Source organism: Salvelinus sp. IW2-2015, linkage group LG26 (genome assembly GCF_002910315.2).
Source record: "Salvelinus sp. IW2-2015 linkage group LG26, ASM291031v2, whole genome shotgun sequence".
NCBI lineage: Eukaryota > Metazoa > Chordata > Actinopteri > Salmoniformes > Salmonidae > Salvelinus > Salvelinus sp. IW2-2015.
The window spans coordinates 22015956-22040524 of record NC_036866.1 but is presented as its reverse complement, the minus strand read 5'-3'; the positions used below and the strand labels follow the sequence as shown (position 1 = coordinate 22040524).

The window sequence follows — 24569 nt, the reverse complement described above, 5'->3', positions numbered from 1 at the left end:
CACACACACACACACACACACACACACACACACACACACACACACACACACACACACACATACACACACACTTCCTATCACACCACGCCTCCAAACCCCAGCTAGCTGGAGGACACACATCTGGAGCTGGGCTTTGGGCTTTGACGTTTAAGGGCGTATTTGTCTAAACACATGCATCCAGTATGTAGGCCTAGAGTTATTCGCAGACAGCCACGCTCAAGCTGGTAACAGGCGAAAGGTCTGTCAGCTCTCAACTGCACCAGGCCGGAGAGAACACAATGTGGTTCCGAACAAAATAATTGTGTAAAGCAACTAGTGATGCACCAATATGACATTTTTGGCCGATACCGATATGCAATATTTTCCTTGACAAAAAAAAACAATACCGATAACCGATATTTTACATTTTTGTGGCCTTTTAAGCATTCTAGTACAGTTAAATAGTTAACACACACACACATGAACGCAGCGGTCTAAGGCACTGCATCTCAGCGCAAGAGGCGTAACAACAGTCCCTGGTTCGAATCCAGGCTGTATCACATCCGGCCGTGATTGGGAGTCCCATAGGGCGGCGCACAATTGTTCCAGCGTCGTCCGGGCCGTCATTGTAAATAAGAATTTGTTCTTAACTGACTTGCCTAGTTAAACAAAGGTTACACACACACACACACACACACACACACATACACACACACACACACACACATAAACACACACACTGACCAAAAAGTAATTTTTTGGGCATTTACGTATGTTCCCATTACCAGTAAAACATAATCAAAAAATATTTATTTCACTTACATGCTGTGCTATTTCGTTGTTCATTTGTTCAGTCGTTTCATTCTCAACCAGGATTTCTATGGAACGCTGTTTGGGTCTTTGTGTGTCAACAAAAAAAAAAKACTATTTGGCGTGTCAAATAAGCTTGTTGACCAATCAGGACCTGAATATGACTGCACATCACATAATAATTTAACGCGTTCATACATTTTTAATGTAGTTATTACACATTGATTACACTATCACTGTCTCGCGCACCTACAGTGCTGGTCATAAAAAAAGCTAGCTAGCTGATGGATGCAAGCAATGTTCTTTCCCAAAAACACAGCAAAATTACATAATCTGTTTCAGTAGCTATAGTTAGCTAGCTAACTATATAGCTAGGTGTCATCATCTAAAATAACCCTAATTTATAAGACAGTTCTTATTTAATGAAGCTAGCTGGCTGCTTATAACGTTAGCTTTGGGCAACAGGGTTAAGTAGGTGGCTAGCTATTTATTTTCATGAACTGAAGTTCAATTTCAATAGGTGGCAACAAGTGGCAACATTGCTAATACTTACTCACAAGGATTCCTAAATCATTGCTAAGAATAATGAAAATGACTGCAGTTTCTACTGGTCATTGTTTTCAGGCTGGTTGTATTGGTGCTAGCTAGGTACCAAGCTAAGCTAGCTACCCCAGAAGTTGCGGTCGAACAAATTATGCTTTATTTCCAACGCGGCACTGTAAACACATCGTTCGTGTCCAGGGTTTTCTTGTTTGCAGACTTTTTTTGTGCAGCTTTGACTGTGCTACTGTATCTTTTTTGACATGCAAAGACCCAAACGGCATTCCATAGTATGTATGTCGTGAAGCTAATAGCAGTGACGCTATTACTGTGTAACTCCGGTAGGGCAACATCTGAAAAGTAGCCCATTTGATAGTGTGTACCAGTGCTCGACCAGTCGGCGAAAGCCAACATCACCCACGACAGAGAACGGTTGATTGACAAGGGTGATGAATTCCATTATCTTGGCTTTAATGGATTTTGCCTTGAGTTGTCTCGCTGAAATGTTCTTTCAAATGACTGCTCGACTTGTTGACTGCTCGACTTGTTGACTGCTCGATCCACACAGCAGACATTGTGTGGGCTAGGTTAGAAATGCTGTGTTGCACGCGTAGCGCCAAATTTTACGTGGCATCATTACGTCATGTACCTACGTTATATAGGTTTGCACAGTAGCTTTGACATCGGTTTTTAATATTGGCGTTAAACTAGATTCCGATATGTTCACCGATATACTTTGCATCCCTAAAGCAACCTTATGTAACATATCTTTTCATAATTGTTTTTAAATTCTTCAGAAACATCTTAACTACCCTCAGTGCCAGTATCAACAGCAGATACAGTACATGGACAGATAGAGCAGTAGTTTGGTTGGGTAGACAGACAAACAGACAGACAGACAGAGCAGTTACATAACTGTAACAGCTAAAACCACTAGCCTGAGATTCCAGGGGCTTTCCTCAACCGAAGCATCAGTATTATTACCACATGTAGATGGAGGGAAAAACTAAACAAAACAGCAAGATAAACCATATATCACCTAGTGAAGAGGGTGGAATGTAAAAACAAGCCTTTTAACACGTTAGTACATGCCTGGCCAAGAAACAGCGCTAACTGCAGTACATGAGAAAAACTCCTGACTGGAGAGATGGGAGATGGGACCACACAGCAGAGGAGATATGATGCCATGTATCGTGACGGAAAAGACCATTCTAACTCATGTATCCACAATAATTCACGTTTGTGCAGTCAATGTTACAATTATATTCAAAGGACCCAGGCAAGTATAACAAAAACCCTCCAAAAACATTGTTTAGCAACAAGAGGCAGCCTTGTGTAAATGAGTGTAAGTAATGTGGCCTAATAAAACATGAATGYGAATCAGAGGTGTTTACATGAATGCTCTGGGCTAGCGCTGTCATGTTTATCAGAAGACGAGAGAGAGGTGGACCCTGAAACACACTCAAGTGCAAACAAGCCTGGCTCGGCTGGTCATGTCTCAGTAATTGATGCACTAATGGGAGGGATAGGGGATGGTGGGGGAGAGAGTAACGGAGGCTGGAACTTCAAAGGCCTGTTGGACACTTATCAACAAACGTGCTCTCCTCAGACACAAGAGATGAAAGGAAGACTAATGCACCTTCGCTCCCACAGCTCCACTCTACTATGCTCTTTCAGCACTGGGCCTGGGGATGGGAGCCAGATAACGACATGAAATAGGGAAACAGGRCAGACAGTGTGGGGGGTTCGGTAGGACATCCGAACAGATACCCAATAAACAACTCCATCTTGGAATGGTAGAGAGATGGCCACACATGGCATGAACAGTGTCCATCTCCATGATGTTGTCACGGCCGTCGAAAGAAGTGGACCAAAGTGCAGCGTGGTGAGCGTACATTTTCCTTTAATTTAAAATGTCGCCAACAAAACAACAAACGAAGAAACAACCATGAAGCTTACAGGGCTATAATGCCCCTAACAAAGACTACTTCCCACAATGACAAAAGAGGAAAAGGCTGCCTAAGTATGATTCCCAATCAGAGACAACGATAGACAGCTGTCCCTGATTGAGAACCATACCCGGCCAACACATAGAAATACAAAAACATAGAAATCAGAACATAGAATGCCCACCCCAAATCACACCCTGACCAAACCAAAATAGAGACATAAAAAGGCTCTCTAAGGTCAGGGCGTGACAGATGTCACTTACAAATAGGCTGTTTTCCAACTATTTACTGGTAGTGATACCAGGGGTGACCTTCGGATACTTTGTGGGAATATGGAAAACGTAACAAGAAAAAGAGAGACTATCCCCTGGTGTCACCTTATATTAACCCTTACCCCCTCTTTAACCCTAAACTACAGCCTTAAAATGYCAATAAGTAACACTAAATTAGTGTATAACCGGCTGGATGAATGAGGATAGTGAGGTTCCCTAGGTGACGTGGCCTCCCACTCGCCTCCTAACAGGCTGAGATAGAGCTGCTGTTGTTGCTGCTCCAGAGATGGTCTATATTTAACTGACACAGTAACGGCCCACCGGCCGTCCTTCCGTCTGCTGATGAAACTGGAGTGCAGCTGTGCTGAACCTCCTCAGCCCCCCGACCTTACTACAGTAACGCAGCCAGGGGTGAGGACAGGGCTGTGGACAGGGGTGAGGACAGGGCTGTGGACAGGGGTGAGGACAGGGCTGTGGACAGGGGTGAGGACAGGGGTGAGGGTATGGCACATAAATACACCCCAGATATAAACATATATCAAATAACATAACATCCTCCAAGAATGAAGAGCACTTCCACCTCCAACAAGATCAGCCTGAAATTATATTGAAACAAACTGCAGCACTGTCTAACTCCTCTTTAAGGAGTCAGTATGCTTCAGTTCAGCTAGCAGCTACCCCAAGTTGGTTTGGCGAACCGAACGAGTGGGCTTGCATGCTCCCTTAAAAGACCTTTGCATGAAAAATGACAAAAAAACGACAATACTACTGTTTGTCCATTTTGAGATGCTGTAGTCTGTATACACTTCCTCAAAATAATCAGAATTAATCTAAGATAACTCAAGAAATCTGTCATAAATGTTTATGTTTTTGCTAAGGAGATCTTAGTCACGCAATTTTGGTGCATTATTTCTCAATTAGAAAATGTACATGAAAACGAGTCGTCTCTCGTTGAATGAGAACAAAGACTGACGAATCCCTACTGTTGACCAATCACCCACGAAGGGGCGTAGACTTTAGCTACCGACTTCGGCTTGCCTCAAGAAAAAATGTTGTGTGCCCAAAGACACCTACAGAGTTCTCTGAACAGCAGCAACTCAGAGCATTGAAGATCACATATTTCATCCTTGGCCACCCTGGTGCTAGCAAAGCGCCAACTGGTTATAGGCCTGTTGGTCTGTCGGAGTAGCCCTGTGGGGCGTCTGGCCAAGAGGCAGTGGGCCTGCCAGGACCAGGAGAGAGAGACAGGCCAAGACTGAGGGCCAGCAGCAGCAGCAGACCACAGGAGCCCCAGACACCTGAGCATATTACCCAGGGTGCTGACAACTGCTCGGGGATTACACTCAAACAGACCGGGGGACAGAGGAAAAGGAAGCACTCTCCTTCTCCTCCCAGATGGTGTCAAGATCATCCTTCGAACACCGACAATCGCAGACAGAGCACACATGAATTACAACGCTAAGATAGACAGAAGCTAGATTTYATTTGAAGCTAGAACCTAAAGGACTCTGGAGGCTAGCTACCTATAAATGTTGAGTGAGCCCTATCTATATCAACAAGGCATTCTGTTCTCTCTTCACAATGAAGACTGAAAAAGCTCAGTAAAGGGTTAAAGGGGAAGTGTGGCTGTCAGAGGCATTTCAATGAGCTGAGTAACTCCATAAGATTTATTTTGTAATTTTATGACACCGTTTCATCTCCTCAGTGTGTACAAGCTAGCATAAGAACAAACGTTGGTGCTGCTGTCACGTTGAAGCCTGTTCACACACACACACACACACACACGCACACGCACGCGCACACACACACACACACACACACACACACACACACACACTCCTTCATGTGGCTTTTCTTTAACTCTTAAGAAGTGACAGAGCAAGTTGTTATACTAACCTCTGTTATTTCAAAGAAGTTCATTCCCACTTCATTCTGAAAGAGATAAGTCATAAAAGTAAGTACATTTGTTCTATCAATGAAGACCAGCTACAGCAATTTTTTAAAACTTTTTAAAACTTGATTTTACCTTTATTTAACTAGGCAAGATAGTTAAGAACAAATTCTTATTTACAATGACGGCCTACTGTCATTGAAGAGCATTATTTAAATTGCCCCACACACCCCACAAGTGTCCGTTTACTGCTCCTTTCCCATATTGCTTCATGATATGAACTCATGATGGCATTGACCAGTGATTTCTGTTACCCTTTCTTATCACACACCCAGCTGTAAAGAGTAACAAAACCCTAGCTAAAATAATGAGCAAAATTATAAAAGACATTAGAAAGGATAGACAGTGATCAACAATGTTCTGGAACTGAGACATCATTGGGGTCTCATCCTTCGTCTACCTACCAGCTGATATCTCCTCACTACCCAAAGGGACTGGGTCAGGGCCCAGATCCATGTAGCTCCACTGGGCATCTCAGGATGGACCCACCTGCTTTTCAGTTATCACACGTTCCACATCCACACACTGTCCCTTCAGTGCGTCTGTCATAAGCTTCTGCCTTCACATTTATGCAATGTGAGGGGACTCATACATGAACAGAAAAGACACACATAAACAAACACACACACCATAAAGGGAGCAGGTGAAGATGCCAGCAGAGAGACGTATCTGATCCTGTTGCCCCTGAAACTAGCTATTCAACCATGGCAGAAAAATATTCCTTCTCTGCGGTATGTCAAATACAATGCCTTGCAAAAGTATTTCTACACATTGTATTGTGTTACAAAGTGGGACAAATGTATTTAATTGTCATTTTTTTCAACAATCTACAGAAAATACTCTGTAATGTCAAAGTGGAAGCATTCTATTTAATTTCTTTAGATGATTAGAAATTAAATAACAAAAATATAGTCGTTGCGTAAGTATTCAGCTCCCTGAGTCAATACATGTTAGAAACAACTTGGGCATTGATTAGAGCTGTGAGTCGTCTTGGGTAAGTCTCTAAGAGCTTTACACACCTGGATTGTGCAATATTTTCCCTTTATTATTWAAAAAATTCTTCAAACTCTGTGAAGATGTTGGGGGTCATGGCTAGACAGCAATTTTCTAATCTTGCCAAAGATTTTCAAGCAAATTTAAGTAAAAACTTTAACTTGGCCACTCAGGAACATTCAATGTCTTTTTGATAAGCTACTCCTGTGTAGATTTGGCCTTGTGTTGTTGGTTATTGTCCTTCTGCAAGGTGAATTCCTCTCCCAATCTCTGGGGTAAAGCAGACTGAAGCAGGTTTTCCTCTAGGATTCTGTGCATCCCATTTCTTTTTATCCTGAAAAACTCCCCAGTATATTTTCTGATGTCAAGCATACCCATACCAGGATGCAGCCACCAGCATGCTTGAAAATAAAAAGGCAGGTACTCAGTGATATGTTGTGTTGGATTTGCAACCAAACATAAGGCCTTGCATTCAGGCCAAAAAGTATATTCCTTCGCTGTGTTTTATGCAGTATTACTTTAGTGCCTTTTTTCTTACAAGATGCAAGTTTTGTATTTGTATTTGTATTTGTATTTGTATTTGTATTTGTATTCTTCTTTTCACTGTCATTTAGGTCACTATTGTGGAGTCACTACAATATTGTTGATCCATCCTCAGTTTTCTACCATCGCAGACATTGAACTCTGTAGCTGTTTTAAATTCACCAATTTGCCTCATGGTAACATTACTGAGCAGTTTCATTTGTCTCCTACAGTTCAGTTCAGTTGACTTTTGTGTCTGAGTGGTTTAATATATAATCCATAGCATAATAATTAAATTGACCATGATTAAAGAGATATTCAATGTTTGATTTGTTATTGTTACCCATCTACCAATCACTGCCCTTCTTTATGAGGCTTTCAAAAATCTTCCTGGTCTTTGTAGTTAAATCTGTGCTTAAAATTCAATACTTGACTGTAGGACCTTACAGATGTTGTATGTATGAGGGACAGAGGAAGGGTTTGTCATTCAAAAATCATGTCAACCCCTATTATTTTACACAGAGTGAGTTCATTAAACTTATTATGTGATTTTGGTAAGCCAACCTTTACTCCTGAACTAATTTAGGCTTGCCTAAATAAAGGGGCTGAATACTTATGCAACGACTATATTCCCCCCCKAAAAAAATATTCCACTTTGACATTACATAGTATTTTGTGTAGATTGTTCACCAAAAATTACAATTAAATCAATTTTAATCGCACTTTGTAACACAAAATGTGAAGAAATCCAAGGGGTCTGAATACTTTTGCAAGGCACCAACATTGCACACACCCTCAATTCTGCAGGAGAAATTTGTCGGCATGAGATATTATTTTTCTAACTGTGGAATTAACTTGGTCTTTAAGAGTTTACTTGCGGGCATGACGCATTATCTCCCTGGCAATGCCAAGCCTGCCCAGCAGTGAGTAGTGGCCGCAGCGGGCAGAGAGCTCAGGCAGGCAGTCCCAGCAGCGTGGAGAGGAACAGAGCAGGGTGGCATGGCACGGCTACTCCTTTCACCTCTGTATGGAGCAGCTAGTGAGTAGCAATGCTAACAGGCGGAGACGAGATAGGCCTCATCCTTCCTGCCATTACAATGGGATTGAGCGGAATCTACCACGGAGCGGAGGCTCCATGGCGCTGAGAGAGGAAGTTATAGTATTCACACAGATTTATGAATGAGTGTTGAGAGCGCCGGATGAGTCACAGCTGCCGCGCAGAGCGTCCAGAAGGCAGCAGGCAGCCCATCAGCACAGGCACTGAGTGGCTCGCACACACTGTGTGTATGTGTGTGTGTGTGCGTGTGTGTGTGTGTGTCCAGAGTGGCAGCATAAGCTACACTGTCCAGCCTTTTAATGTCTTTAGAAGGGCATTGAGGACAGTATTTTGATAAAAAGTATTCACATTTTACAAATAAACAACAGATAAACAAAACATTTAAAATGACAACTTGAAAGACYTTACTGTTCAAAATGCTTTGTAGTAAACTTGTTGTTGACAGATCCATGGCAGGCATGTAAGTGGTAGGGACTTACTAGTAGGGACTTCACGATTGTCCCAATACTTTGTGCTGATACAATATGTATTGCGATTCTCACCATTCTATATCTATTGCGATTTGATACTGTGATTTTATTTGCGATCCAATGGTCCAAACAGTATGTCTGCTGCAGAGGGACGAGAGAGAGCCATGAGAAAACAAGTTTTGATCAGTCATGGAAATAAAAGTGCTGAAAAGAAATTGTCTCCCTATTTAAAAAGGAAATGAAGAACAATCTATGAAGGAAGAATACTGAAGTTTTGGTGCAGGTACAGGTACAGCCAACTAGCGCAAACATAATATTGTGATATTGTCAAAACGATACAAGACATCATCAAAAATAATAACCCGATATGTTACTCTACTGATTTTTTCCCTCATCACTACAAACAGTGAATGCAGTGAAACAGTATATAATCTGTAATAAAATGCTTTTGGGGAGAAGTAAAAACATACTAAACAGTGAGGGAAAATAATTCCTGTCCAACCAATCACACTCGCCACTCAACCTCTATGGCTAGCAAAAGTCCAAAGGAAAACTATAAAACCAATTGTGAAGAAAAACTATTTGTAACCAAGTAGATTTTTCCCTTGCTTTCCGAGGGCTCGGGTTCTTGGGGCCGACTGAAGAGCGTAACAGAGCGTAACATGTTTAGCTGAAGAGTAACAGCTAAACATATTAAGATCTCCTGCTCACATTTCTCAAGAATCACATTTATGAATGTGACCTAGATGAGAGAAAATGTGTCAGAGGCCAGAAGAGGGGCGAGGGGTGAGAGGGAGGGAAGAGCTACATGGAATGTACTCACACACACACACACACACACAACACACACACACACACACACACACACACACACACACACACACACACCACCACACCACACACACACACACACCACACCACACACACACACACACACACACACAATCACACACACAATCACACACACAGAGCCACTCTAGGGCAACAAAACGTTGCCCTAAACATTACTAAGCACTCTATAACATATTTGTGTTCATACAGATACAAGTTGTAGTGTCTCACTGTCGTCAAGTTGACGCTGTTGATTTTATTGTCTACAGGGGGCAGTAGTGAGGGGAGAGAGGAGAGGCCTCTGTCCACTGATAAAGCAGCTCTCTATGCTACCATATAACCCTATTTACAGCCTGTTGTCAGTTTGCTTGCCCCTGACCACTCTTTAAAAAGACAGTCTGAGAAAACAAATAGAGGGAGGGGCTTGTCTACCTTCTCTATGTATTTATTTTCAATGGCACCATGGAGTAGCAACAGGAATCAACAGTACTCAGTCCTCTGGGGAAATAATAAAGACAAGGGCGTAGTGGCAGACACAGCAGTAGTAGACCCAGGGTTAACTGAACAGGAGGACTGTGTCTCACGTGTTGATTAATACCCCCCTTCTCGCACCTATTGGGGAAAGATTCCATATGGGGAACCTCTCCTGTAATGCTTTGTTGTACTGCTCTCAGATAAACTGGTGGGTAGGGCCTTGAGGCACAACACAAACATGGCGGTTAGGCTAGCTAGCTAATGTGTGTAGTGCAGACCCAGTTTCCCATGGCTTTTCCCTCTTTCACTGTCGTGACCCATTGAGAATGCTGCATGGCTGAGGGCAGTGGAGAAGAAGATGATGGATATGATTATGCCGTCTTTACTGTGGGGGAGGAGGGAGTAGAGAGAGAGGGAGTGCTCACGGTGTGAGGTTGATCAACAGAGTGGCATGGCTCTATCTTCACTGTGGCACACTGCCTGAGCAGAGCCAGACAGGCCTGGCACAGGGAGATGGATCCAGGCAGTGAGTCACCAGCAGCAATACCGTACCCCCAGGAAAGCACAGGCCTCTTGGAGGCCAGGGCAGGCGAGGCTGCTGGAACTGGAGCCCTTCCTGCTTTCTGTCCCTCACCACGGCCCTTTGATAAGCCTCAGAGAAGCCATTAAAAATTGAAAAGCCTTCCCTGCATGTCGAGGCAAAGGTCTGGGATTACGTTGGTTAAACAAAAACAAGACAACCGATCGCATAACACAGGCCACCTAACGCTGTGCACACACACAAACACATTCCCAGCGCCTGTCTCTGCCACCCCCATCATCATCCGTACTTCCATTCAGTGATCTCTTGGTTTTTCACAAACATTCTTTCTCCACCATACCACATGGCCTCTGTACATACAGGCTGTTCTGTGTGTTTCCCCTCTTTATCCTCTCAGAGCTGCAATGACTTACCCAGCAGGAATTCCTACCTTATATACTCACTTAAAGAGACAGTCACAAGCCCCTTTCCCAACTCCTGTCCAGTACACACTCTAGGTCTGCTGTAGAGGTAGGTTAAATGTATCAGATCCCACAAACTAAACATTTAATTTAAAATCCTTAACCACAATGACACCCACAGTCTGTCCTCTGTACCATAGGCCTAGTTCAGGTCAGAGCACACAGAGAAGTGATATCAAGTGTGTCTCTGGCATCCAGGGAGTAAACAGATTAAGTCTCCCAGAGCAGGAGAGAGCAGAGAGCAATGGTGCCAACTGCCAAGGCTCCTAATGATGTTCCTCTGCTGGCCGGCTGGGTTCTGTAGGGGTTCAGGGCTGGGACATGCTGTGATCAGCCCTGTGTGACCAGTCACTCCCAGTGTTGGGGGTAACCTGTTACAAAAGTGACACGTAATGTAATCGGAGAATTTTTTATGAGTAACTAGTAATTTATTGCGTTACTTTTGAAAACTGGGTAATATAATTATAGTTACTTTGTTAAGTAATGCGTGTGTTACTTTCAGAATCATATCTCTACCGGGTGCATGTTTTCAGGATCCAATCTCGACTTGCTTCCTCATTTAGTTCTCAAGCGAGAGGAGAAAGAGTGTTTGGAGAAATGTCATGACAGCTGCTGTCCATAAAAATGTATAGAGGGCACACATCTGATCTTTGCCATTGATCACTTCTTTGATAGCAAAGCCCGCATAGAGGGCTATCCCGTATAGTGGCAAATATGCCATCTATACATCTTTATGGGTTTGTGTACGTGCGGTCTAACCAGAACTGGAGGCTCGAGAGAAAGATTTTGAATGATATATATATATATATATATATCATTCAAAATCACATTATATATATATATAACACATATGGAATCACGTAGTAAACAAAAAAAATGTGAAACAAATCCAAAAATATGTTATATTTGAGATTCTTCAAAGGAGCCAACCTTTGCATTGATGATATTCTCTCAACAGCTTTATGAGGTAGTCACCTGGAATGGTGTGCCTTGTTAAAAGTTAATTTGTGGAATGTCTTTCCCTCATAATGCGTTTGAGCCAATCAGTTGAATTGTGACAAGGTAGGGCGGGTATACAGAAGATAGCCCTATTTGGTAAAAGACCAAGTCCATATTATGGCAAGAACAGCTCAAATAAGCAAAGAGAAACGACAGTCCATCTTTACTTTAAGACATGAAGGTCAGTCAATCCGTTACATTTCAATAACTTTTGAAGTTTCTTCAAGTGCGGTCGCAAAAACCATCAAGCGCTATGATGAAACTGGCTCTCATGAGGACTGCCACAGGAAAGGAAMACCCAGAGTTACCTCTGCTGCAGAGGATAAATTCATTAGAGTTACAAGGCTCAGATTGCAGCCCAAATAAATGCTTCACAGAGTTCAAGTAACAAACACATCTCAACCACAACTGTTCGGCGGAGACTGCTTAAATCAGGCCTTCATGGTCAAATTGCTACAAATAAACCACCACTAAAGGACACCAATAAMAAGAAGAGACTTGATTGGGCCTAGAAACACTAGCAATGGACATTGAACTGGTGGAAAACTGTGCTTTTGTCTGATGAGTCCAAATTTGAGATTTTTGGTTCCAACCGCCGTGTCTTTGTGAGACGCAGAGTAGGTGAACGGATGATCTCCGCATGTGTGTTTCCCACCGTGAAGCATGGAGGAGGAGGTGTGATGGTGCTTTGTTGGTGACACTGTAAGTGATTTATTTTGAATTCAAGGCACACTTAACCAGCATGGCTACCACAGAATTCTGCAGTGATACGCCATCCCATCTGGTTTGCGCTTAGTGGGACTATCATTTGATTTTCAACAGGACAATGACCCAAAACACACCTCCAGGCTGTGTAAGGGCTATTTGACCAAGAAGGAGTGTGAATGAATGCTGCATCAGATGACCTGGCCTCCACAATCACCTGACCTCAACCCAATTGAGATGGTTTGGGATGAGTTGGACTGCAGAGCGAAGGAAAAGCAGCCAACAAATACTCAGCATATGTGGGAACTCCTTCAAGACTGTTGGAAAACCATTCCTCATGAAGCTGGTTGAGAGAATGCCAAGAGTGTGCAAAGCTGTCATCAAGGCAAAGGGTGGCTACTTTGAAGAACCTAAAATATAATATATTTTGATTTGTTTAACACTTTTTTGGTTAATACGTTTGACTGGTACAGTATGTCTAATTAAGCTGCCCATATGATTGTGCAGCACTTCTTGACTAGCACAGGAAAGCAGCACCACAGATGGAAGGAGAAACTAGTGATCAAACCTGAGTTAGTAAGTAGCCTATCGTTGATAGAGTGTGCGTGGCACGCCTCACTCCCTCAGACAGTCAAAAAGGTGAGGTTTGAGATTTATTGCATGAAAGTAATGCAAAGTAATATAACGAGTAATATAAGGCATTCCTTTCCATGCAAAGTGATATTGTAAATTAACGCATTACTTTGGTTAAATGTGTAATATATACACGTTTCAACACTAGTCACTAGGGGAGGCAGGTAGCCTGGTGGGTAGGAGCGTTGGGACAGTAACCGAAAGGTTTTTGGATCGAATCCCTGAGCTGACAAGGTAAAGATATTTCATTCTGCCCCTGAGCTAGGCAGTTAACCAACTGTTCCCCGGGCGCCGCTGACATGGATGTRGATTAAAGCAACCCCCGCACCTCTCTGATTCAGAGATGCGGAAGACATGTCAGTTGAATGCATTCAGTTGTACAATTGACTAGGTATTTCCCTTTCCAACCTTGACCCTAACACTGACACAACACTAGTTGAGTTAATACCACAATTACTCTTACAGACCCACCCTCATATCAACTCACACAAAGACCCTTTATTAACACAAGTGCCAAAAAGCTGACACCGTTTTTATTTTACTACTATGTAGACTGAGGAAAACACCAAACCAGTCTTGCAAGGTGCTGACTAACGGAGCATAGTAGAAACGTGTCGACACACATGTAGAGATGATTTATCACAAATCACAAACCAGCTGCCTTGGACAGTTGGCACATTTGGAGCAAAGTAAAAGATACAAACCAACAGGGTGTTATCAGGTGTTATATGTAAGTCAAGGGCCAGATGTAAGAAACCAGACACCAGAGTTTCATTGAAGCTGAGCATATTGTAAGTAAATATTCAAACACGTTCAAGGGAAAAGTTAGCTATGTGAGTTCAGACGAGGATGAGTGTCTGTTACTCTGTTAAGGAGTATTTATACCCTATGGAGACGGAAGTATCGGGGCGTAGCGCAGTGTTGCAATGTCGTTTTTCGTCACAAAAGGGGTGGCTACTTGTAGTACGTGCAAACATTCTATGTACTCCTGTGTGCCATTAAATTTGGAACGCACCGTATAATTGTTTGCGCAGCCGTGGAGGCAGTTGTTGTGTAGGCAATGACGCTGTATTTTACCACCAACTAGCTTGGTTCCTTGAGCTGATCTATATAGCCTATGCATCAAAGTAGCCTATTTTTTAATTGATAACCAAATATAATCTCAGCGACTGTTCAAACAATGAACCAAAAAACATTGTAGCCTCATTAGAATCCCCCCAAAAGGTATTTTGTTTAGAAGCGATAACTTGTGATTCTAGGCTATTTTGAAACTGTAAAATCAGCTGCCATTAGATTTTTTTCTCTGTGACCAGTCACTCCAACCTTGACCCTAACACTGACACAACAACACTAGTTGAGTTAATACCACAGTTACTCCTAAAGACCCACCCTCATATCAACTCACACAAAGACTCTTTATTAACCTTCTCATCAAACAAGGAAAGGCAAGTGCCTAGATTTACTACTACGTAGACTGTGGAAAACACACAACCAGTCTTGCAAGATGCAGACTAACGGAGCATAGTAGAAACATGTAGACACACAGATGATCTATCACAAATCACAAACCAGCTGCCTTGGACAGTTGACACATTTGGAAAAAAGTGAAAAATAAAAACCAATAGGGTGTTAGCAGGTGTTATAACCTGGGTAGTTTGAGCCCTGAATGCTGATTGGCTGACAGCCTTGGTATATGAGACCGTATACCACGGGTATGAAAAAACATGTATTTTTACTGCTCTAATTACGTTAGTAACCAGTTTATAATAGCAACAAGGCACCTCGAGGGTTTGTGGTATACTGTCAATATTCCACGGCTAAGGACTGTGTCCAGGCACTCCGCGTTGCGTCGTGCTTATGAATAGTCCTTAGCCCGTGGTATATTGGCCATATACCACACGTCCTCGGGCATTATTGCTTAATAATATGTAAGTCAAAGGCAGTGTGGTTAAGAAACCAGACAACAGAGTTTCATTGGAGCTGAGCAATGTTTAAGTAATTATTCAAACACAAATATGTTAGATATGTGAGGTCAGACGAGGAGTGTCTGTTACTCTTACTCAGTAGTTTTCTCCAGAGCTGTGTGGTGTGACCTGCCCTTATGGAACAAGGCTGTTTGGGACTAGGGCTGTGGCGGTCACAAAATTTCATCAGATGGTGATTGTCAAGCAACCGTCGGTCTCACGGTAATTGACCGTTAATTAACATAAACACATTTAGCATCTCCTGGCTTCCACTGATGCAGACCTTTGGAACATTTAAATGTTTTAAAGTATAATAAATCCATGTACACCTTCACCTTCACAATAATTCCATTATGTATTTTAGACAGGTCTAAAGAAGCATGATATGAAGAAAATGTATTCTATTTCAGAAGAAAAGAATAGCATACTCTGGAGTTAGATCCTGATGTGGCTATGCTAAATGGCTGTGGGCTACACTAGTTAATTTAGCAGACAAGATTTTCTTATAATTCTGTGGCATTATTTTATTTTATAGTATGAAGAATACAATATGTTTTGATTTGTAATACATTGTAAGGCTGCATGATGAGATTCAAATTATGATTTGAAAAAAGTCGCTTGAAAGGTATGAGCTCTGCTTAGTTTTTTGTGCAGGCTGTACACACTCCAATAGTCTCTCYTTCACAATTTTACAGGCACTTGATAATGCCTCGAATTTCAAGGCGGCATCCCCTTTGTGGCCATAATGCACCCTAAAAAAATACATGCATTTTGCGGCCCGGAGTGCTGTGTAGTGCCCTTCTCCCTGAGTGCTGCGCAATCCGAAGCGCCTCTCACTCACATGGCTCTCGTCACGTGATCGGTGCTTTCTCACAGGCTACAAGTGAAGACAGACACATCGGGGACGAAACTGTGCGCGTCCTTATCCAATTCCGAGGTGCATATTGAAGATATTGGAAGAACTGTCCACATTTACTTTTCGTCAGCCAACAAGATAAGTAGGCCTAARGAACAGCAAAAGTACTAGCCTATGTCAATCTACTATCCCCCATAGTACAAAAGTCAACCTATTTTATCCTGTGTGAGAAATAAATATCCCAAACATAGTCTGGGACAGTTGTGCGGTGCAATAAATCCAAAATGCATACAACCACTGGCATAAAAAAACATGTTTTATTCAATGTGGCTGACGCAACAGATCAGAACGTTCAGCTTAAAAAGTTGATAAACTATTTGGCTATTTCTTCACATTATAAGCACAGCAATCCGCACATGGCAGTAGGCTATACTGCCCTACCAAGCAAAAAGGCAGTAACTGCTCATATCGTGGAACTGAGAAATATGGCTTTTATTAACCTTTGTTTCACAGTAACTTTATGCAGTTACTGCTAACATGACCCCCATTTTCTCCAAGAAACCATAGAGGCAGGATACTTGTCCACATGATTAAGCATGTATTTAATGCAGCAAAAATGACATTAACTCATTTTTCGACCAAATGAGCAGTTACTGCCTTTTTGCTTGTTAGGGCAGAATAACCATGAATGTTCCATGAGTGGGACAACACCAATATCAAGAGTGACACAAATGTGATTACGCGTGTAATGCTTTTATTATAAAGGTGCATTTTTATGGTTAAATTATCTTCCTCAAACTTGAAACTCACGCACTGCTTATTTATGCCAGTTAGGCACTACACCCCTTGTAAAGCGGATTAACGTGCTTCATTTTAAGAAGTTATTTGGTCACTTTAGTTGTGATACAAACCTTATCAAAACATATAGGCCTATGGGCTAGGCTACATGAGGTGTTTGACTATGATTTGAAAAAGTCACAAACTCACAAGTGATAGGCTAATATTGTCATCCATCAGACTATTCTGGATTTAATCTTGTCTTTACATATACTAAATAATATATGTGTGAAATTTGTTTTGATTTTGAATGGACGGTAGCGTCCCACCTGGCCAACATCCAGTGAAATTGCAGAGCGCGAAATTCAAAAATACTAATTTCAAATATTTAACATTCTTGAAAATATATGTGTTATACATCAAAATAAAGCTTAACTTCTTGTTAATCCAGCCGCCGTGTCAGATTTGGGACAGCCTGCCTGCCTGCATGCTGCCTATCAACCAGCCTCTCTCTCTCCCGTTGGCTGGCTTTGCTCCCTTCTCCTCTGGGTGAGGAAGACATGCCTGTCTGGAACAGAACGACCTGAGGGGCCCATTTGAAGCAGGCCAGAGAGCACGCTCAGTCACAAGACCCAAAAACACACACCGACAACACACAATGTCACAGGGCCATGGCCAGCCCAAACCACTCAACTGCACTGCATGGCGGCTGGGGTGTGTAAACAGTCAAGAGATATCGCACAGTCAAAGCTGTTAACAGCCTCTGATAAGGCTGGCGGAAGAGAGAAGGGAAATTACTGGTAAAACTATCAAGAAGGGCAATAAAAGAAGACGTCTGGACCAAACTTGATGAAGGGAAGGAGGGCGGGAAGGAGGGAAAGGGGGAACATTGGAGGAGGAGGGCGCTGGGCTGTGTTATGCCTCCTCCAGGGTGTTAGTGAGAGCCTGCCATTGTGCTTGTGCACTTGACATTTCTGTGACATTTTTCCCTCAACCCCCTCCTCATATAAGCCCTCCGTTAGCGCCTCGCCACACACCGCAGCCTGCTACTAAAGAGAACTCAGTAATCTCCACGGCCCGGCTCTGCCTTATCCCAGACAAAGAGCCAAATACCAGCCAGGTAACCCTATCCTATCCTACCCACGCCCAGCCATAGAGCCAGGAATTAACCTGTCATGTGTTGCTATTTTCATGCGCATCTCTGAGGATATCTTTTCCTTTTAATCTAACATTATGAAGGTTGGTGTTGTTTAAATCTGTACACAGTGTGTATATACAAGCAGGCAAGGCAAGTATAGAGTAAAGGCCTGTTTGACCTGACAAACAATAGTGCTCCAAAAAACATCCGCCGGAGGCTAAACTTGTCCTACTAGCAAAAAGCATCTCCTAGTCACGTACTGTAATTAAAGAGAGGCATTCAGAGTAGAGGACTGGTCTGGATTGACTAGGAAACCACTGCACTGCATGCCCTTGAAGAAACATCTGTACTGGAGAAAAACAAGGCAATTATGCAGAGGGGTGGAGACAAGTGGAGTATCTACCCTTCAGTGAGGGCCAGAGAAAGTATCATCTCTGCTAGACTCAGAGACTTGACCATTGTATGGGTGAGACTTGACCATTGTATGGGTGAGACTTGATCATTGTATGGGTGAGACTTGACCATTGTATGGGGGAGACTTGACCATTGTATGGGGGAGACTTTGATCATAGTTATGGGTGAGACTTTTGATCATTAGTATGGGGAGAACTTGACCATTGTATGGGTGAGATCTTGATCATTGTATGGGGGTATGGGTGAGACTTGATCATGTGTATGGGTGAGACTTGACCATTGTATGGGGGAACTTGACCATTGTATGGGGGAGACTTGATCATTGTATGGGTGAGCTTGGATCATTGTATGGGGGAGAACTTTGACCATTGTATGGGTGAGACTTTGACCATTGTATGGGTGAGACTTGAGTCATTGTATGGGGGAGACTTGACCGTTGTATGGGTGAGACTTGACCATTGTATGGGTGAGACTTGATCATTGGTATGGGGGATGATTGGGACCATTGTATGGGGGAGACTTGACCATTGTATGGGGGAGACTTGACCATTGTATGGGGGAGACTTGACCATTGTATGGGGGAGACTTGAGCCTACAAATCTAACAGTAGAACCACTAAACCACAATCACACACCCTCTAAATGAGCCATTCTATTGTGATATCACAACGCAGTCTATCTCTGATAGCCTTCATCTTCAGAGTTAAGACCACAAAGCTCAGAGGATTTATCCTGCATTAAGGTGGGAAAACGGAACTGTGGGAGCAAATCAAAAATGCCCTTTGTCTACTTTCTGTTACAAATCTTATGAAAAACAAAGATGTTGGCCCCTAACATTGGTTCCAACCAACATCAGATAAAGCAAAAGCAAATCTTTGTACATCAGGGAAGTTCGTTCCGCACAGCCCACTGGGCAAAAACTGGTTGCATCAAAGTTGTTTCCATGTTATTTCAGCCAAAAACAAAATCTGATGATGCTGAATCAACGTGTAAAACTGATTGGATTTGCAAAAAGTCATCAACGTAAGGGAATTTTGTATTTTCTGTTGACATCTCCAGCAAACGTAAATCAAAGCTAGATGTTGAAATGATGTTTGTGCCCAGAGGAAGGTCATTTAAGTACAGCTGAAGTCGGACGTTTACATACACCTTAGCCAAATACATTTAAACTCAGTTTTTCACAATTCCTGACATTTAATCCTAGTAAAAATGTCCTGTTTTAGGTCAGTTAGGATCAACACTTGATTTTAAGAATGTGAAATGTCAGAATAATAGTAGAGAGTATGATTTATTTCAGCTTTTATTTCTTTCATCACATTCCCAGTGGGTCAGAAGTTTACATACACTCAATTAGTATTCGGTTGCATTGCCTTTAAATTGTTTAACTTGGGTCAAACGTTTCGGGTAGCCTTCCACAAGCTTCCCACAATAAGTTGGGTGAATTTTGGCCCATTCCTCCTGACAGAGCTGGTGTAGGTTGGTAGGCCTCCTTGCTCGCACACGCTTTTTCAGTTCTGCCCACAAATATTCTATGGGATTGAGGTCAGGGCTTTGTGATGGCCACTCCAATACCTTAACTTTGTTGTCCTTAAGCCATTTTGCCACAACTTTGGAAGTATGCGTGGGGTCATTGTCCATTTGGAAGACCCATTTGCAACCAAGATTTAACTTCCTGACTGATGTCTTGAGATGTTGCTTCAATATAGCCACATCATTTCCCTTCCTCATGATGCCATCTATTTTGTGAAATGCACCAGTCCCTTGTGCAGCAAAGCACCCCCACAACATGATGCTGCCACGGTTGGGATGGTGTTRTTTGGCTTGCAAGCCTCCCCCCTTTTCCTCCAAACATAACAATGGTCCTTATGGCCAAACAGTTCTATTTTTGTTTCATCAGACCAGAGGATATTTCTCCAAAAAGTATGATCTTTGTACCCTTGTGCATATGCAAATCGTAGTCTGGCTTTTTTATGGCAGTTTTGGAGCAGTGGCTTCTTCCTTGCTGAGCGGCCTTTCAGGTTATGTCAATATAGGACTTGTTTTACTGTGGATATAGATACTTTTGTACCTGTTTCCTCCAGCATCTTCACAAGGTCCTTTGCTGTTGTTCTGTGACTGATTTGCACTTCTCGCACCAAAGTACGTTCATCTCTAGGAGACAGAACHCGTCTCCTTCCTGAGCGGTATGACGGCTGCGTGGTCCCTTGGTGTTTATACTTGCGCGCAATTGTTTGTACAGATGAACGTGGTACCTTCAGGTGTTTGGAAATTGCTCCCAAGGATGAACCAGACTTGTGGAGGTCTACAATTTATTTTCTGAGGTCTTGGCTGATTTCTTTTGATTTTGCCATGATGTCAAGCAAAGAGGCACTGAGTTTGATGGTAGGCCTTGAAATACATCCACAGGTACACCTCCGATTGACTCAAATTATGTAAATTAGCCTATCAGAAGCTTCTAAAGCCATGACATCATTATCTGGAATTTTCCAAGCTGTTTAAAGGCACAGTCAACTTAGTGTATGTAAACTTCTGACCCACTAGAATTGTGATACAGTGAATTATAAGTGAAATAATCTGTCTGTAAACAATTGTTGGAAAAATTACTTGTGTCATGCACGAAGTAGATGTCCTAACCGACTTGCCAAAACTATAGTTTGTTAACAAGACATTTGTGGAGTGGTTGAAAAACGAGTTTAAATGACTCCAACCTAAGTGTATGTAAACTTCCGACTTCAACTGTATGTCCATCACGGCCAGTCCGGGCTGTCTATACTGTAACACAGTTAACTACACTAGAGGCCCTACAAATACCTTCAACATCCTGAATAATTTAATTCTGCATTCAAAGAACAATAATCACAACAATAAAGACAATTCCTTGTTTATAGAAACATAAATGGTCACTAAGGAAGTTGCTAGAGGTTGATTTCCTCTATTTGTTTTCTGGGTCTGAAGGGAAGGGGAGATGATTAGAACTACCAGTTATCCATGGGAGTTGTAGACAGGTCTTCAAAAGGCCAGGGCTGGGAGGACATTTTCCCACCATTATTCCATGTTGATGAGTGGAAATGGGAGCAGACAGGCAGGCAGGAGGAGTAGGAGCCTAGAAGCCCTGTTTTCCTCCCAACCTTTTTGGGGTCAAGGTCGACCTCATCTCCTTCACCTGGCAAATTTTTCTGAACCCCTTTGATTTGGACCTGGGAGATTCTGCAGAAACTGTCCACGCAGAGAGACACTCTAAACAGGCTTTAAACAGGCGCTGTCTCACTCAAGCTCTCACTAATAGTCTAGACAAAACAAATAAATACGTTACGGTGGGAGTCTGGTTGGTCAATGCTGTCACCCTCTCACCCACACATCAACATCAACAACATTTAAGTCATTTAGCAACAACACCCACTATGCCTAAGAAAGACAACAAAACAACTTTTTCCACTATGCCTTGCCCTCAAAGATGGAATCCGCATTAGGGTAAACAGCACCACTGTTCGCCCAGTGTCTTTGTTATTGTTTTTGTTTTGTTGATGAAAAGAAAGAAGAGGAGCATTTGCAGCGCATATTTTGCTGTCCTATCGTYTGTGCAATGATGACTGAGGGGGGAAAAAACTTTGTTTGTTGTTTGTAGAAACATCTTTCTTGTTGCAATATCCCAAACAGGCGTGTCAGTTTCACCAATTAAGGAGTCCAGTCCTAAATAAGTAAATTGTTAGCTGTTAAAGTCTTACAACCAGACATTAATTTTATATATTTACTTAATTCAAATGTTATATCTGTGAGTAATAGACAGATATACATCTTAATAATATAACTATAAAGAGAATACCTGAAACTTATCCTTCATTTTTCATAGCCTTTAAATAATTGTGCTGTAGTGTGGTGTGTCATAACTTATTCATCACATCAGGTAAGATATAGTAAATATTGACCTGATATGGTCCAGACAGGAAGAGCAAAAGTAACCTCAACTGAGCATGTATTTAATACCAAGAGCTGTATAATGCACCCATCCTTAGTTCTGTCAGCAAATAGGTTGATCTAAAGAAAAGGCCTCCATAATAAACAGAGAGGAAAGGTTTTTACTGGACAGGGGACAATCCTTCTCCCTGCTGAAAATGAAGGGAAAACACTGCATAGATTCATGGGATTTGTTCACTGGGGAAGAAATGCACAATTTGAGAATGTTTGCGAGACTGGAACCCACCTACCTACATCAGAGACTTATGCAAAAGGCTTGCATCACAAGTGGAATAGACAAACTGCCAAATACCCCAGGTATTTGGGAAATAATCTTCCTTAAAACCTTAAAAAACTAACAAACAAATCTCCTTTTCTGCAGGCGTAAACAAAGATCGAAAAAAAAATAGATAGCAATAAACAGGAGCTCTGTGAACAGGCTGTCCTCTGTGACCCTGACTGGGTCTCTGCTGCCCACACTGTAAAGAGAAAAGCTCAGAGCTCCTTACCTTTCTGGCAGTGGTTGGATGTCCAGCAGCGAGAGTTAAAGTTGCCGTTAAAGCTGGTCTTGATGCACTGAGCGTTGTCCTCCGTGATGCCTGGACACACATCACCACACTCCTTGGACTGCTTGTTCCCCGCGATGAAGTTGTTGAACTCTGCGTCCATGATGAGAGACCAGTCCACAGAGTCCAGGTAGCAGAGCTCCGGGTTCTTCTCGATCCGGATAGCCCCTCGTGTGATGTTCCTCAGGTTGTACAGGCCAATGTCCTTCAAACTGGTCATCTCGAAGATCACCAGGGCGTAGTTGTAGAAGAGGTTGCGTCCGCGGATGACGTTGAGGTTGGGGAAGAGCGTGCTGAGGCTGTCCAGGCCGGACACGCGGAACAGGAGCAGGTAGTCGGTGATGACGGTCAGCTTGGGGAAGCTGAGGGAGCGGAAGAGCTCCTGGTTGAGGTTGTTGGTCTTTTCTCCGATGAGGAGGATCTGCAGGTAGCCCTCCACCACCGTGCAGTTCTCCAGACTCTTGAACTCACTGATGTCATTACGGATGTCGATACTTAGACCACAGACTGGAGGAGAGAGAAAGGGAAAGAAAAATCACACATTATTACATCATAGTTAATCATTTTAAAACACAGTATTTGTGTCCCTTATTCAGTGTACCTAAATAAAATGTAACCTTTTGACTATATTATATATGAATTTATTTGTCTGCATACCTATTCATTGTATTCATCTGTTTACCATGTCTACCATGTAAATCTACCATGTAAAATGTTTCTTTTCAGGGGGTGACCTGGCTTAAAGGCGTACTGTCAGCCAGTCCCAGAAATTGTAAGAAACAAATGAGCACCAAAATAACAAGCACAACACCCCTTAAAAGGGCTGAATCTAATCTTCTTGAGATAATTTCTGAAAATATATAGGACTTCTTGTGTTATGCTATACTATTTAGGCCATGCTTTGTTCTCGTCATGTACAAAAGCTTATTGTTGCTTTTGTTTCATGGTTGTAACTATTGGTCTGTAATGATGGTCCAATGTGACAACAAGGTCTGTGGCAGAGGCATTCTTTTTGAGACAAATGAGAGACAAACAGACAGGGTCATCTGAGGTGAGTGTGCTCTCCATTCTGAGCAGGCGTCAGAAGTTCTCTCTCTCAATGACAAGGGTCAATATTTTCAGATTCTATTGCAATATATTTTGGTAAGATCTGGGATCCTAGGTTCCTCTCCTTTACCGGGATAACCCGTGTTTAAAAAGATCCCATCCATCTTAGCTCAGCACACAGAAAGCAACACACGAAACCAAAGTGCCCGAAGTTGACTATCTCTCTCATACACACACACTCATACACACTGACACCTTGATCTATTATTCATTAATGACAATCATCTCTGCTTTTAATTGTGTCTGTCAATTACTCCAAGTGGGAATGGATACAAGCATACATAATGGGATATCACCACTGAAAGACTGCTATGATAACAAACCATATAAAACCCAGTCCCTGTTAATCTAAGTGTTTCATGGATAACACTAAATGTACTGTCAGAATGTAAACAAAACTATATGTCCCACATCTACCTGTATTGGCTGTTGCTTGGCCCCTGTCTCCCTATAAACCCAAGCTAATAATTTCACTGTAACACTTGGAGCAAGCCATCTCCTCTGGGTCTATTGATACGTACAGTATGTAATGATGTAATAATGATTTCTTCTAACAGTCCATTCACACCAGGGAAGCAGAGCTACATTGTAGCCATGACATACCATG

The 24569-nt window shown here is 42.4% G+C and overlaps 1 protein-coding gene across 2 annotated transcripts in view; it reads right to left on the bottom strand.

Moving 5' to 3' along the window:
• LOC111952526 (insulin-like growth factor 1 receptor) overlaps positions 1–24569 on the bottom strand; it is a 181854-nt gene that overhangs the window by 136764 nt on the left and 20521 nt on the right. For both annotated transcript variants that reach the window (XM_023971304.2, XM_070435203.1), the window contains exon 2: positions 22799–23362. In XM_023971304.2, coding sequence (XP_023827072.1) covers positions 22799–23362 — 564 coding nt within the window. The remainder of the gene's footprint in view (positions 1–22798; positions 23363–24569) is intronic.